Raw genomic sequence first — 16,139 nt, 5'->3', positions numbered from 1 at the left:
TTCTGAGTTCCTGTGGAATAGGATTTTTTAGCCATCTCCTTCAGAGCTGTTCAGTTTCTTGTTTTCTTGTGCCTCCATGCCTTTTTAAGACTTCCAGTGAAATCTAAGTTTCGGTGTTGTGAACATCTCATCTCTCTTCACCTTTTATTTGGTGCCTGTCATATAAATTACTTGTTTGTGTATCTATACAAATACACATAAACCTCTGCTGATGTATGCATTTACCCCACCCCTGATCCTTTAGCTTAGAATGGAGTCTTTTCAAAGCAAGGGTAGTATTTTGTTTGGGTTTTTATATAGCACTGTTAGGATTTGGTTTTGAGAGCATTTGAATATGATTGCATTATTGCTAAAATAATAATAGTGGAACAGCTGACAAACAAGCCAAAAGAAAAAAAAAATACAGCTGTTAAAAAACAGAAGCATCTCCAGTGATAATATTTAACTCTGTGAGTGTCTGACAGCGTCCTTTCTGAAGGATATAGGGGCGGTTATGTAACTCCTGGTAAGAGTATTATCAGATGTGAATCTGCTCTGCTGAAGTCGACAGAGCTAGGCTGATTTTTATTAGCTTTGGATTCAAGACCTGCAGTAGAGATTGATCTCAAATTATGTATGACAGTTTTGTGTGAAGAGGTATATTATAGGTAACTGCACGTTATATGTAGCACTTAGAAAATTTATTTCTGATAGGTCTTACAGGCAATTCCTAATTACATGAAGGTCACCTCCAGACAGATACAAGCATCATTAGGGACTCTCAGATTTCAGGTGAGATGGTGTTAGTGTATTTCCTAACATTTCTCATTCACAGAGGGCAAGTAAAATATTTATGTGGTACTCGGATTCAACCAAAGCACTGAAATATACCTTACAGGGGTTTTAAATGGTGACTAGTCTCTGTGCTTTTTGCAGGGGTGAATATCACAGTAATTTAGTATTGGAGTTTGTGAACTGTGCAACAAATAAAAAGGAAACCCATTCCCAACAGCTCCCTTTGTGGCTGTCTTGGCTCCAGCTCAAACCAGAATTGCTCTTTGGGATGCAGCTTGATAAATTGATTGATAGATTGACTGATTTTGTACACAGTCATGCAATTACATCTTTGGATGTAATATAACTAGATGCAGCTGCAGTCTGAAGTATCAGTGGTTTGCATCTTGATTGTTCCTCGTTCGTATCTTCTTTCCAGCAGGTCAAAGCCTGTGCCAACTGTTTTCTTTGGTTATTTTGGTGATGGTGTTTTTTCAGCAGTCTCTTGGTTGAGCCTACTGCAGTCTCTGTCTTCTCATGAAAGTGTTGCTTACAGATATCATTTCAGGTAGAAATATAATTGCAGCTGATGAAAACTAGACCTGAACTTGATGGTTTCAGGACTAATAGCAAAGACTAGACATCAGCAGCCTTCTCTTTTCTGTGTATTCCGTGTGCCTCCCTCTGGAAATAACATGCTTGTATTCTTCAGCACACAAATCATTAGTTCCAAGATTTAACCTGAAACAAACAAAAATCTGTAAAACAAAGCTTTTTCAGTGCATATGATGTCACCTTTGGGAACTGCGTCTCTTTACCAGTCTGCTCAAACTGTGAAGGCAACAGGTTCTCTGGAAAGTAGCAGTATGGGTAAAATGAGTGTTTTTTTCCTTCCTTCCTTCCTTCCTTCCTTCCTTCCTTCCTTCCTTCCTTCCTTCTTTCCTTCCTTCCTTCCTTCCTTCCTTCCTTCCTTCCTTCCTTCCTTCCTTCCTTCCTTCCTTCCTTCCTTCCTTCCTTCCTTCCTTCCTTCCTTCCTTCCTTCCTTCCTTCCTTCCTTCCTTCCTTCCTTCCTTCCTTTCTTTTTCCTTCAAAAAGAGAGTACAATGGATAGGCTGACCTTGAGATGTATGTTAAAATGAAACTTAAACTCAGAGAACCCCAAAGCTTTAGAATGCACAATGTATGACCTGCACAGGAAAAAAAGACCTCATGCTTAATTTCTGACTTCAGAAACTGTTTAGTAGTTGTTTAGAATAAACAAGAAGGAAGTTAATTTTAGAGTGTGGAGATTCACTCTCTGAGAAGAAACTCCATGTTCTGCTTCATCTGCCCAAACTGTTTGTTCATGTTATCCAGCAACACTTTGGCAACTTTCATATCCCAAGATCCCATTCTCTTTTTCTCCCTTGCCAGAAGGTTGTTTACATGCTTTGTACAAAATCTAATTCCTTTTTGTTTATTCTTTCATGCAGCACTTGTGTCAGCCAGCTCAATAAGGGATATTGGTGAAAGGCACATTGCCTGTAGCCTGGAGATTGGGATGCTCTCTTGGGAAATGGAAGGAGAAAATTCAGACCTATCACGACTGAGGTGCATATCAGCTTTCTCACAGCTCAGACAAGAACATTAGGAAATAGCATTGCACAAAATGTGGTTGCAGCTCCCTTCTGTAGCATCTAATAATGAAAGTAATTATTCAGCTTTGTGCTAAATTTCATGCTGTCCCAATGACTTAGGTGTGGTCTAAGTATGCCTATCAGATTTGGCCCCTCTGGCAACCTCAGCAGTCTTCTGACACCTGTGACAGAACATTTGTTTTAAAGTTCTTACCACCTATAGATCAGCTGTTTTCAAATCTTTTTGCTGCCACTTTACCAAGAGCTGGTAACTCTTGGACTCTTACGGACACATTAAGTAGGTGCAGATATCACAGCACCCCACCAACACCCAGTCATCACTGCTAGAGCTTCCATGTAAAAACTCTTCTAGAATCTGGATATCAGCAGTAAAAGAAACAAACTAGTTGGTTCATGAAGTAAGAAATTAGTTTTCTTTGGGCATTGCATGTACATGGAGTAACATTTAACATTTTATTAGCACAAACATCAGGAATTCATAAGCTTACTTCAGTCTCAGGATGGGACTTTTCAACCTAAATAACCTTTCCAAACACATGCTCTGTTTCTCCAGCTTCTGCCTTTTTAACTTTATCTCTCACTCCTGTAGAAGAGACCACAGGAATTTGTCCCTGAGGCCAAAATCCCGTTTTCTCCTGCCTCAGGATCTTCCTTTCTTACTGATTTCCAGTGTAGGGCTAAATGCCAGTGCCTGAATCATTCTTGTCAACATTGTCAATATCTTAAGCTTTTACTCTGTTGTGCATCTGCACATGCTAGGGGAGACTGAGTCAGCTGGAACAGACATGAAAGCTTCCCTCACGTAGTCTTCAGGTGATCACAAGATCTCTCTGCCTGTTTCTAAATCACGGTGCTGCTGAGGTGACCTGCCAAGACTCGGGCACACCAGGAGCCAATGGACGCCTCTGCTCGGGTGCTGGAAGAGGGCTCCTTAGGGGAGGTGCTGCTGAACCCAAGAAGCTCCTGTTAAGTCCTGCATAGCAGGAGTGCCATCTGGTGCTGAAAAGCTGAACTTGGAAGCTGAACTCCCCCCGTCGAATCCTCACCAGCACACACTTAGTGCCATTAGCTGTAAACTTGCAGGCAAAGTACTGACAAACTCTGCTAATGGCTTGTTTTGTGCCTGCTTGTAACTATCTGTATTTCTTTGCATGCATAATTCCTTGGGGAAAAGGCATTTGTGTGCATAATTCTGTAGGCACATTGCAAGTCTGGGATTTTGCTTTAAGTACTTGACTCATTGAACATGCAGGCAGTGAGAGGGACATGCTGTTAGAAAGTGCTTGAGTGAAGAGGAGATTAAAAATTATGTTGTGTCTTTCCTTAGAAAATAGGAAAATATGTAAATGAGTGATAATTTTGAAAGCTAATTCCACACTTTGGATATTATAAAGTGGTTTATATGAACAAGTTCATAGGAACATATGAAATGTTTATATGAGCAAGCATTCTATCTCAAGAATGTGAGACACGTAGCAGATCTATAATTAATTAAATCAGAGGACGGGAGGTTCCATGGAGACAATTAGATCTTGCTACTTTCTAAAATTCAGAAAATATTGGAGTCATTATTTAAAAAGGAACACACTGTTTCTGTACTTGCTGTTCTCTGCTTACCCATCTGCATTACCATGGTTATAACCTTCTATACAGATTAAAATGCATGTGTTAAAAAGAGCTAGTAATACTGAAGACATTATAAAGATAAATTGATTAACTTTTGTGGTAAATTAAGACCTACAGATAAAGGACCATGGCAAAACCTCAGGAGTAGATCAGTGCAGAATTTGGAGAGTGGGCCATAAGTGATGCCTAAGTCCAGACATTGAGTAATGAAAAGAAAATTGGTATGGATTGCTGAACTGGCTAGGAGTAGAACACTCAGGGCAATGAATTCCCGTATCGTCTGTACTGGCAGAGTTCTGCAGTGTTCAGAAGGACAACAAAAGCAACATGATGACCAAGCAGAGAAGTATATTTCCAAATGGGGAGGGCTACATGGGGAATGCCTTTCAGTCTTCTGTCCCTGAAACACCTCTGCTCTGCTGGTCACTAGTATGGCATGGGAAAGAGGCTGTCTTTCAGGGAACCCATTATTTAGGTACAAGAAGAGTGAAATAGTTTACAGAAGATTTTGCTCAGTACAGTCACAGTTTGGAAGGTGGGGAAGTGGCAGAGGAAGAATTTTGGAGTACTATATATAGGCATATTTGGGTGGTTTTGCCAAGAGCCACAAAGATGTTTATATGGTATTTATCAGCGGCAAACTATCTATCCACCTATCTATCTATCTACCTATCTATCTATCTATCTATCTATTGCAAAAGTTAATTATCAGTTGTGCAGTGGTTTCGAAATACTAGGTGGATGAAGAGGATTAAGAATGTTACAGGGTAATGCAATAGGCTGAGCTTGTTGTTAGTCAATTCGTTTGTTTGAAAACTTTGGGAGAGATGCACATGCGTAGTATTGTCAAGTCCTTTGGACTTTTGCTCAGTTCAGTTACAAAATCCTCTCCCATCAGACAGGAGGGACTTCGATTCCAGAAATTTTAAAACGCACCTGTGGGAATCATCAAAAGAACAGGTACTGAAGATGCAGTTTGTGTAATAAGCTGATCCTGAATAAAGATAAGTCTGATGACTCACGGGTTTGACTGAAGTTCATGAAGACATAGCCAAACTGACTTTAAGTGAGCCTGCTCATGTGCAGATAACAAAATTGCTGTGGCAGAACAGAATTTGACATGGATTAACTGCTCAAATACTATCCAGCTTTTCACATCTGCTTTAGAGCAGTTATTGACTCACTGCTGCTCTTGCTCATGCTACCAACATGTAAGCTGGTAAGCCAGCTTTCTTCTTGAGGTCAGAAACCAAAATGAATTGCCAATTTCATATCAGGTTGTATCACCAAAACAAATCCTGTAAACCTCAGTCATTGGAACATTGTGCGCTTTATCATGTTATTTATACCTGGAAGAATTTCTTTGCTCCAATAGTAAACTACTAGTACATGAAATGGGTAAAATGAAACTAAATTTATCTGGTGTCAACACAGCGTGGAGAAACACCATTTCATTTTGCTGAGGGAATGGAGAACAAGAATTCACAAGTTAAATACTGGTTGCTCCAGAGATTTGTAACTGCTAACACGTCACCACATTTAATTAATATGGTGAAGAATTTAACCCTACATTTTCTTCCTACTCAGAGTTCAGCTGGCAGAAAATGAAGATAACATACTAACCTCTTTCCACACTTGCATATGTGTTTTACAGCTATTATAAGCGCAAGGTGATTGCATAACGATGATGAAATATTTTGTAGTTCTTAGGCATTGCAAGGCCAGCTATTTTGACATGCAGTTATTCAGGCACCTGCCTTTATAAATGTGGGTCTGTCTTAATGTAACCACTGACCTGTGATTTTTTTTTCTAATGTGTTTTGAACCTGAACAGAAACAGTTCAATCAGCTTTGGGGCTGTTTTTCTATTTTTCTCCAAATTCTCATTAAATAACTGGATTGTTTGTTACAAAATGGCAAAAAGCTCTGGGTGTCTCTGTCTTCCCTGAATACAACCAAGTGCCTCTCAGAAAGGAACTTCATAGAAAATGGTTTAGAGGACATTCAGGTTTGCTCTTGAGGTTTTCCCTTACTTCTGTGTTGCCAGTCTCAGATACTTACAGGTAACAGTTTCATTTATGCAGCTCCCATTTCCATACATCCCCTCTGTGCCACCTATTTCACTTTAAAATCAGATTTGTAAGTAGATCCCAATTTCCCACTTCAGATTTTACAACCAAGCCCAAACTGATGGTTTGCCTACGTACGTAGACTGATGATTACTGCTCATCTCAGGAACAGTGAAACTGTCTTTACTCTCCAGAAGCTTTGGGGGAACACTATATCTGTGCTCTCATACTGATTTTGTGTGTATGTGGATATGTGTATGCATATTTATGATTATTCATATACTGCAGGCTGTAAAATGTATTTTGCTATATAAATGGTGAGGTTTTATTCTTAGACATAAGAAAACAAAAATTCTTACAACAGAATAAGAGAACATCAAAACAAGGATACCAATTAAAGGGTTAATAATAAAAAAAGGAAGGTGAAAGATGCATGTTCCCAGGTTTCATGTTGCCAAATAATAGCAACTGAAAGTCAGAATTCAGCAGACCATGCTATCATAACTTAGTATTTCTTGATGAGATTCTAATTTCTTGCCTAGATATCCAATAGCTACAAAGTGGTTAACACTCAGTCTGCACACTAGGTCACCGTCTTCCAGAAGACATTTTAAAAGCCTTTTATGAAGTTTACAGCATGATCCACTATTTTACTTGATGAGGGAAAGGAGAAAATTCTGTAACCAAAAAACCCTATTGTACCATGGAAGCCTTCTTCAATGTGGTACCAGGTCACTTTTACATTGTTGTCCTCTAAGCGTTTCTTGTACAGCAATCCATCATCCCTGAGCACATCGTGTTCGCAGGTAATTATACAAGCCTCAGGTAGGCGGCAAATAACAGCATCTTCTGCTAACAGTGGTGAAATTCTTGTCTCAAACAGTTCTTTAGTTTCTTCATGGATTTGAGGAACACATGGAGTAGGTAATGGTGGCTCATAATCCTGTTTGAATTTCTCTGGGATAAGATCTGGATTTATCCATTTCCTGTATTTCAAATTCACACTCTCAGGAACATGAGAACCGGCCAAAAGAGCTTCCTTCAGAGAGCAATCCTTATTCAAGTACTTCAGCATATAACGGACTGTACGTTCCAGAGACAATAAGGCAGTGAAGGCATTTTTCTGGTGAGATGGCAGATTAAAGTTCAAGGCCTGGAGAAATGGATAGATCATGACCTGGGCACGTATCTTTGGGATGTCTGTTCTGTTTGCTAGTTCTTGGCAAACATTAGCAGTAAAAGTGCCCCCTACACTATCTCCACATACGATAATCCGATCAGGATCCACACCGTAGTTTTCTGCAGTCTTCAAAAAGTGAACAGCAGCAGTGAGACAGTCCAAATTCTGGGCTGGATACTTGCACTCAGGAGATAAACGATACCTGAAATATACAAGACTGCAATTTCTACAAATATATATATTTGATAATTGATTGAATGTGTCAACTTAAATGCATCCATGGATTATATTTTCACCAAAAAAAAATGCCAAAAGCAATGTTACTTACTTAGTTTAAAATTTTATATACTAAAGAAAAACAGAACATCTTCCTCTCCCATTTCTGTCAAAATTCAGACTGTTGATCAATGAGGTTTGTTCTAGCATAATTTAAGAACACAGGGGCTTGAGTAGTGCAGTCCAATCACCCACAATATAGAAAACCATACATTTACTCATTTTCTGGTCAGCAGGGAAGTTTGCAATTCTCTTGTTGGGACTGACTGCATGTATGTATGTGTAGCTGTAAGTCAGTCCTGCTTGCCTAGAGAACCAACCAAGTTCTGGCTCCCAAGGCTTTTACACCGGGGACAATGATTATTATATTTTTATTTTATTAGTATATATTAGTATAGTATTGTATATTATTATTACACTTTAACATAATAATAGTAATTTAATAATATTATGATAAGCAACCACACAGTAAATGTACTATGGTGACAAAGTAGCTTCCTGTAGACAATTATTTCATTTCTTTTGTTAATTGAAACGGGCAGCTTGCAGGAGAGTGATAAAGTAACAGTCTCTGTTTAGTTCCTAACCAACAACATACTTGCACGTGATGAAAAAAGCTAGGCAGGCATAACAGCCCAGCCAAACACCCAGTCAGGTTTAAGGGAATGAAATATTGACCTCTCCTTTGAGAGCAAGATGCATTTTTAATAACTACAGTTCTTTATTCTCTGTCTGTGCAGTCTTAGGTCTTTCTGGAGAATATTAGGTTTAATAAGGAAAAGCTAAATACTACCAAGGCAGTGGTGCAGGCAATCTCTGTTAACCCTTCACTGTTTGCTGAGGCACACTGCTCCTGCTTTTCTGTTTTTTCACTGTTCTGCTAAACTAACTCAATGGATTCATAAAGTAAACATCTTAATAACTAGGGAATAAAAGGATATCAAGATTTCAGAGTCATTTTAACACACCATGACTCACTCACATGTGGAATAAACAATTCATGTTCAAAACCAATTTCTCCTAACTTAATAAAATTCTTTAGTAATGATTTTTTTTCCACAGGAGAATTTGTTGGAAAATAAAGTTTCTTTTTGCCACCAGCCATTTTCCATAAACAGAATGCCTTTAAAGGGAAGCAGTGGCCCATGTAGTTTTAAAAATATATTAAATTTTAGGCTTATTGTTTACTTTTTAAAATCATTCCTGAAGCCCCCTAAGTATTAGCATGAAATCAGGAAAGCGGTTTGTGATACATTATTATCAAACAAAGGCGATGATTTCTGTGGTGATAACATAAAACAACTGTGCCTGTTCTGAAAACAGCTGCCAAACTGTTTGGGTTACTTTCTAACCCCTTACCAGGTGTACCTCCTCATTTCATGGCACGTGCTTGCCCACACGTATTGACAATGTAAGGATGGACAATACTAGAGCACATTTTCTTTTCTTCTATGCAAAGAAAAGTAAGGCTTGTTCGGAGGTGGGGAAGCACCGGGGGCAGCTCACTTACCCAACAGACATGACCACGGAATCAGATTCTCTGGCTATGTACCGGCATACTCTTTCGTGGCTTCCTACAGAACAAATGTTGTTAATGAAATTAATAGCTTCAAATACTTGAAGCAATATCCTCCCTTCTTATGACATACTGCCATGATTGAGTTACACAGAGCTAACCAATTAACGGTCTTATTAAAGAGAGAGGACATTTGGTACTGTGTCCTCTGTGTGGGCCCCTTGCCTGTTTAGTGAGCTACTCGAATTTTCTCTAGGATAAAATAGTCTAGACTTTTGATCCTCAGAACACACTGTAATGGTCATATATTTAGGGAAACTGTTGATCTGTAAGAAAAACAGGGATTTTACTAAACGCAATTTCTTAGAGTGATTGTAAGGGATAAAGTAGCTTGAGATATTCATAAAATATTATTACATTATTTCAAATTAATTGTGGGAGAGTCAGAGACTGATTTAGTCATGTCATATCATTTTGCTTTGGAAACGCAAATTGTATTACGATAGCTACGTCTACATAAATTCTATATTTGAAGCAGAGATTTGACTATTTGCTGAAGAATGAAAGATGCAGGTGGTATGCCTCCAAAGAAATCAGTGTATTTCTGTGTGGCTAATTCAGGCAGAAATCCAAAACAACCAAATTATGTTATATTAAAATGTCTAATTATAAAAATATTCCATGGTAAGGCTGTGGGCAGAAGTGTGCCTGTTACAATGTATTTAAAGATACACTGGGTTTTTCATCAGTCTTAATTCTGTCTTTGCTACATTTAGAAGATTTGGCTTACAGGTATTGTTCAACGATGTGTTCTACCTTAAATCACAGAACCCTAACACCTTTTAATATGGGTGTATGTCTGCTGCCTGTAGAAACAGTATTTTTTAGGACTTGTCAATTACATATTTACAATTATCTGCTTTCTCTAAAAAATTAAACTGAAAAGAATACATCCTAGCTAAAGCCCATGCATTGTGGGCACATATTTAAAAATGGCTGCTGTAGGCTACTGAATTACACTGAGTGCTGTTTATAGACAAACCAATAAATATGCTGCAGGCAGAGATCAAAGGGAGGAATGCAGGAACTAACAACTTCTGTTAAGTTTTCAGACCAAAAAGAATTTGTTTATTTAGCAACACCACTTACTATAAGGAAGATATATGCCATAAAGAGGGTGATATCCTATAAAGAATAATTTGGATATTAAATAAAGCCATATTAAAGAGTTCAAATAGTAAAAACAAACATTAAATGCTTTCTGTCTCTCAGTTGCCCAAACTAAGCCTCAGACAATTGGGTTCAGGAGAATTTATATATAGTTAACAACCATAAATATTTTTTAAAATAATTAGAAAAATCTCATTTTCTGTTTCAGTTTCTTACTTATGCCTCCGTACATCCCGCATCCTCCATGGAAGAAGATGACTCCTCTCCATTTGCTTGCAGATGGTAATCTTGGGAGGTAAATCCTCACTGGCACTCCATCAAAATGCAGATCCTTTATGAAGAGCTTTGAATCCCTGAATGCCGGCAGTCCACCACAAATCAACCTAATAAGTATGTGCTCCTTAAAGATACCTAAACTTTCTGAGGTCTTTGCCTAGGCATAACAGGAAAAAATCAGTACAGGAATGAGAGAAATCAGTATAAGAAATCGAAATCTTTCCACTCTGTAGGGGCTGCAGAAGGCCATGTTACCTTTTTCTATGTTGTATTTTGGTTATTTGCTATTTTCCAAATTAATTGGTTATTTATTGGTTATTATTATTATTATTATTAAACCAAATTTATTGGTTATTTGCTACTTTGCTCCCACAAATAACTCTAGTGGCTTTGTGATTGCATTTGTGAAAGTGAAAATGTACATCTTCATGATCTGAGATACCATTATTTCTGGAGGAATGTTGTAATACTTGTTCTAGGAAATATATAAATACCTTCTTGTATCTGTGATCTGGTTTTATCACGTGTACCATCAAGAATTTGCTTAGGTATGCAATTTAGCTGTCGTGAGGCCTAAGGCTCCTTTTCTAGTCCATGAAGAGAAAGAGGCAGTTCTAGAGGACAATTCCAATTTCAGCTGCGTTGAGTCACGCTCTGGAAATGTCTGTTTGTCTCCACTGATTATAAAGGGAGACTATCTACTTCAGATGCCTCAGTTGAAGTTTTTAAGGTTAGGTGAGATGAAAATGTCCCTGGCATGATGTCAGATGCAGTAACTCACTGGTCTTGGGTCATTTCCATACCACAGGGACAGTGACAACAAGGTTTAGGAAAATTAGTAGTGCCTACCACAGAAAGGTTAAGGTTGGAAGGGATCTCAGGAGAAATCTGGTCCAACCCCCCTGCCAAGCAGGGTCGTGTTGCACGGGATAGCATCCAGGTGGGTTTTGAATATCTAAATATCTAAGTAAAGAAGTGCTTTCTCAATAAAGTGGCCTAAATGAAGAACTTGGTGAGAATGATTCTGAACTTGATCTCCTTCTCCATCAGCAAAACCATTTCCTTTATCAAGATCCCACAGGTTATTTAGGAAATGGCACTAGGGCCAGGTTCTTAAATTTCTTAGGGAAAACTGATACTCTGAAGACAGGGTAGGTTTGTTGAATGTGTCACAACATTTTCCTATCCAAAGCCATTCAATTGCCAATAATTGAGATAACCTGGAGGTCATCATGCTGGAATCCTCCTTCATTTTGAACACAGGTTGTAAGTGATGCATTTCCTGCTAGGGGCAACATTTCTTTCCCTATTAAACGGTGACTTAATTGCCATTACAGACTATTACAATTCATCCTTCTGGAATGATGGTAATCATAACAAGCAACGTGCAAATGTTATTTTCCTCTTCTGAGCAACAGAAGTATACATGTACATGCTGTATCAATGTCTCATAAAATAATAGCCAGCTACGCTATTGTAAATTGGTCTTTCTGATCTCATGTAGCTGGCCTCTATCTCAGATTTGCTCTGTCTTGGAGAGAATTCAAGTATTAGCCTTAAATAGCAATTCTTCTGCATGAAAATGCAAAAATAAGACAAAGATGCGGAACTTTCTTAGGTGCATGAGCTCAGCTATCACATATACATGAAGCCAAAGCTTATGTGGGTCAAGTGTGTTGCAACACCCAGTTCCTCACCAAGGCATTTTTTCAAACTTTTTTTTCTTTTTTCAAGTTGAGTGAGGAGCAATATAGGAAGCATCATGAGCCATGGAAGAGGGAGAAAATCATCTGAAAACAAAAATGGAAACTCAGAGATGATCTGGAGTTTTTTGATAATGCTGTGTGCCAGCACTGCCAGCAGAGCTTGTGTTGTTTTAAGTCCCAGTTCCCACAGACAAATTGGATAGATACAGTTCTTGCCTTACAGTTGAAAATGGACATTTTTAGGTATCCTGAAGAAGGCAGAAGATCAATATAAGAGTCAAGCTAATCCTGGCAGAAACCACAGGGTCAATATAACCTTCCCCAAAGAGCAATTTTCAAAAATTCTAGTGACTCTTAAGTCAGTGTTTTTGATGAAGTGATGATTTTGGAATGACTGAAGTCAACAGAACTTCTGTATTGTGTTTATTTAATCTCATCTGTACTTTCTAACATCTCTGTTTTTTATAAAGAGCCCTCAGATGACAGATAATAATATATTTGATAAATTTGATGTCAGAATATACTCTATTGGTATCAGAATATACTTGGAATCAGAATATAACAAAAATCCTTTTTCCATTCCTTATTTTAGGAACTCTTGCCATCACAGAGGCATCTTCAGTTTCAAGGAAGAAAATGTCATGAAGGAGAATGGGGAATTTGGTATGTGTCCTATCAAAAATCTTTTTAATAAATAAGTACAAAATACTTCAGAACCAATAACAATAAACAAACAAACAAAAATAAATAAAAGGTATATCTATTCCTAGACAGATGTGATTGGTATTAGTAGGTGAAACGTATTGTATAAGCCAGGTTCTAAAAAGTGTATATACGTAAGAAAAAGAGGACCCAGACCAGCATGTCAGTATACCTATACTTGTGAAATAGGGTCTTTCTTTGAAAAACTATTTGCTGGAATGCCTAAATTCTGGCACAGACTTGCTTTTTACATGGGAGATCATATGGTGACCAGATTTTTACTTTAAAAGTGATTATGAAATCACATATGAAATAGCAAAGACCACTCCATTTGAGCTTCATGGACTTATAGACTACATTTGACAGTCCGTCTGTCTCAGTCACTTTGAAGTGCAATGCTTTGCCAATTAAAATGGTTATCAAAGCTTTATATCACAGTAAAATATGCACAGTCTAAATGCGTATCTGTAGAAATGGATTAAAACAAAAGCTAGGATAAGAGCTAGGAGGCTTTCTCTCATCTTTTCTGCTTGAGATTGTCATTGATTTCTTCAAGAGCATGTGCATAGATGCAGCAGGAGCATCATATGTGTAACTATGCTCTAGATGATACATTTGACTGCTTATGCAGGTATTCTAAGAGATATCCCAAATAAGTGGAAGTAAAGAGCAGAAGACTGTCCTGTGTCAGGGAAACAAAAAATAACCAAAAAAAACAAAAAAAAAGAGGTCTTTGCTGCAACATATGTGATAGGGAGTACAAACAGATAAGTCACTGGCACAAGAAGAGTTCCATTCATAAGAACAAAGAGGGTATATTCATTGTACATTTGTAATGCACAGAGCATCATATGCTTTGTAAGAAACCTGTGAAGTCCTCACTGTGAGGACGACTACTTTTCCAAGAATAAAAATAAACCTAGAAATTCACCAGAAGTAGATGTATAAAAGGGTTTTTGGAAGCAAAGGGCTCAAGAAAATTAAATTCAGTGTATAGCAAATGTGGAAATGCATCTTTAAAACTATCCAGAAAAGGAAGTTGAAAATTCTGGAATATTATAAATAGAGATAGAATATGTACTGTTGCAGAACAACCACTTAAAGGCTGTAGAAGTAGCATCAGTAAAGAGAATCATCTGAAATAATCTTTTCATCAAACCAAGTATAGAAATATAGAGGACCTAATGACATCTAGTCATTTTATTATATTAAGTTCATATATATAGCTTAACATGAAGAGCAGCCTGAGATATGTAAGGAGAGCAACTATTCTTTCGTGACAGACAATGCAGAAGGGTACATGGGTTGTAGGCCACTGGAGAATGAGGGACCTGATTTGGTGAATGCTACTATGTGAGTTTAAGCAACCCATGTAAGTCTTTAATTAACTATAGTGCCCCAAAAGACTTTTCAGGATATGGGCTTTAGTTACTGTGTTCAACACATACAAGTAGGGGATTAGAGAACACCTCTGCTTGAGATGAGCCCCATACAAACATAAATGAAATCACTCTGTGGTTTTCCTGCAGACTTTCTTTTGATGTGGTATATGCCAAACATAACAGGGCTTGGGCTGCTTTTGTCTGCTCCTGTTGTCTTCTTTGAAATTTGTTGGGGTAAGAGCTGTTTCTTACTCTGTTGGCAAAGTAGATAGCACAGTGAGTCTAGTTTACAGGTACTTAAATAATAAGTAGTAACAGCTCTAACTGAACCTGCTTTGTCCAGGAGGTTAGATTAGATGACCTCTGGAGGTCCCTTCCAACCTACATATTTCTATGATAATTCACCAAGACACAGTAATTCAGCCACTGCAGAAATAAGAACATGATTAATGGGTAATACAATTACTGCTGGTAGATTAATGTTTAAGAAATTACCTCAAATATATCAAAGTGCACTCAGATACAGAAAGTCCAGCTATTATTGTTCAGCAATTCTGTCTTTCACAGGACTAGTCATTTCATTATAGAAGGCAATCAAGTTACAATTGCAATGTAAACATGCAAATCTCAGTATTTAAAAGAGCTCACCTCATGAAGGCTGCTTTTATATACAGTATTAAAATACCAGATCAAATTTTGGCCTTTGCCTTTAAATCTGTGTTACCATATGGTTCCTATTACACACAGTTGCAATATTTAAATGCTACATTTATAGTTCTACTCATTTTTTTCCTTTCCTGAAAATCACAATATCACAGAGCATGATAAACTCACCAGAATTTCCACCAGAGTATAAAAGTAATGGTACAAGCTGAGCTTTGATGGCTGGTCAACTTCAGGAGGAATTTTTGCCTTGAAAGAATCATAAGAAGTTGCAATTAAAACCAGTAATATAAAAGCAACTAGAATTCCTGCTATTAGTGCCAGAGCATAAAAGAATTCCATTTTTCTTTGGTGGGGATGATTTACCAGAGAACTGTTCAATATGATTCTGTCAATATTTATATGCTCCAGATTGACTCCACAGAGAAGTAATTTGCATACCAAAATTCCTCCGCCCTCCTCCTCCAAATCGGGCTGCCAGATGCTAGCAGTAGACAAACATCCGGCAATGACTGCTGTTACAGCTTTGTTTAGCCAAAGTCAATGCCTACGATACTCACACTCGCTATTTTGTATATTCCAGAATTGTAGATGGACTTTGTTTTATCTGATTGAATTGTACTCTGATTTATGGGCCTGAAAAGCTATGTGAGATTTTTTTCCAAGGGTACTAGTCACTGTAATGAAAGATACTGCCTCTGCTTATGAACGCATGGAGGACTGGCAATGCTGAACTCCAGTTTGATCCTAAGACTTTACATTTAGTGCTGATCTTATTTATTTATTTAATGCTATATTGCTGAGGCACACAGCTGGCCAGAACAGTTAGAACCGACATTCTGAAGTAGATCTAAAGGAATTTTGCTTTTAGAGGTGAGTACAGAGGTATCAGCTTTGGAAACTCCCTCAGCGTGCAGCAACGGTCTTGGCTCACCGAAGGTCCAATAATATGAGAGGGAAATGAGAAAGAAAATTTCACTTGGAGAGCTTCAGCTCTAACGCTCTTTTTTTGGTGCATTCCAAAGCAAAGATTTTGATGTCTTTAATATACCGACAATAAACAACTTAATAGCTTGCTATTTTTCTGCCAAGACAACTCTACATTATCCTGTGCTATAATTTAGGCTGTGATTAGACCGTATGGCTAGCCACGTGCTTGTGCATATAGAGGTGATAATAACAA

At 37.9% G+C, this 16,139-nt stretch overlaps 2 protein-coding genes across 4 annotated transcripts in view; one reads left to right on the top strand and one right to left on the bottom strand.

The window, feature by feature from the left end:
- Window positions 1–6,390: 6,390 nt before the first annotated feature.
- Window positions 6,391–15,325, bottom strand: LOC101794379 (arylacetamide deacetylase-like 4). The gene is made up of 4 exons (XM_013101252.5): window positions 15,128–15,325; window positions 10,444–10,660; window positions 9,052–9,115; window positions 6,391–7,467 (listed from the first exon to the last, which is right to left on the bottom strand). Exons 1-4 carry the CDS (start codon window positions 15,296–15,298, stop codon window positions 6,696–6,698), a joined length of 1,224 nt encoding a protein of 407 aa, XP_012956706.3. The 5' UTR covers window positions 15,299–15,325; the 3' UTR covers window positions 6,391–6,695.
- The window catches only part of DHRS3 (dehydrogenase/reductase 3), a 42,585-nt gene continuing 36,923 nt past the window's right edge, over window positions 10,478–16,139 (top strand). For all 3 annotated transcript variants that reach the window (XM_072026968.1, XM_072026966.1, XM_021273571.4), the window contains exons 1-2: window positions 10,478–10,617; window positions 12,802–12,872. The gene's annotated coding sequence lies outside the window, so the exon portion shown is untranslated. The remainder of the gene's footprint in view (window positions 10,618–12,801; window positions 12,873–16,139) is intronic.

This window comes from Anas platyrhynchos, chromosome 22 (assembly GCF_047663525.1).
Source record: "Anas platyrhynchos isolate ZD024472 breed Pekin duck chromosome 22, IASCAAS_PekinDuck_T2T, whole genome shotgun sequence".
Taxonomy (NCBI): domain Eukaryota; kingdom Metazoa; phylum Chordata; class Aves; order Anseriformes; family Anatidae; genus Anas; species Anas platyrhynchos.
This window is presented reverse-complemented; position numbering and strand designations above follow the sequence as displayed.

Excerpts from the sequence above, each read along its gene's own strand:
- LOC101794379 (XM_013101252.5), bottom strand. The coding sequence starts at position 15,298 with ATGGAATTCTTTTATGCTCTGGCACTAATAGCAGGAATTCTAGTTGCT. Across the intron at positions 10,661-15,127 it reads ATACTCTGGTGGAAATTCTG|GCAAAGACCTCAGAAAGTTT; the intron begins GTGAGTTTATCA and ends TGTTATGCCTAG. Across the intron at positions 7,468-9,051 it reads TCCGTGGTCATGTCTGTTGG|GTATCGTTTATCTCCTGAGT; the intron begins GTAAGTGAGCTG and ends TGTATATTTCAG.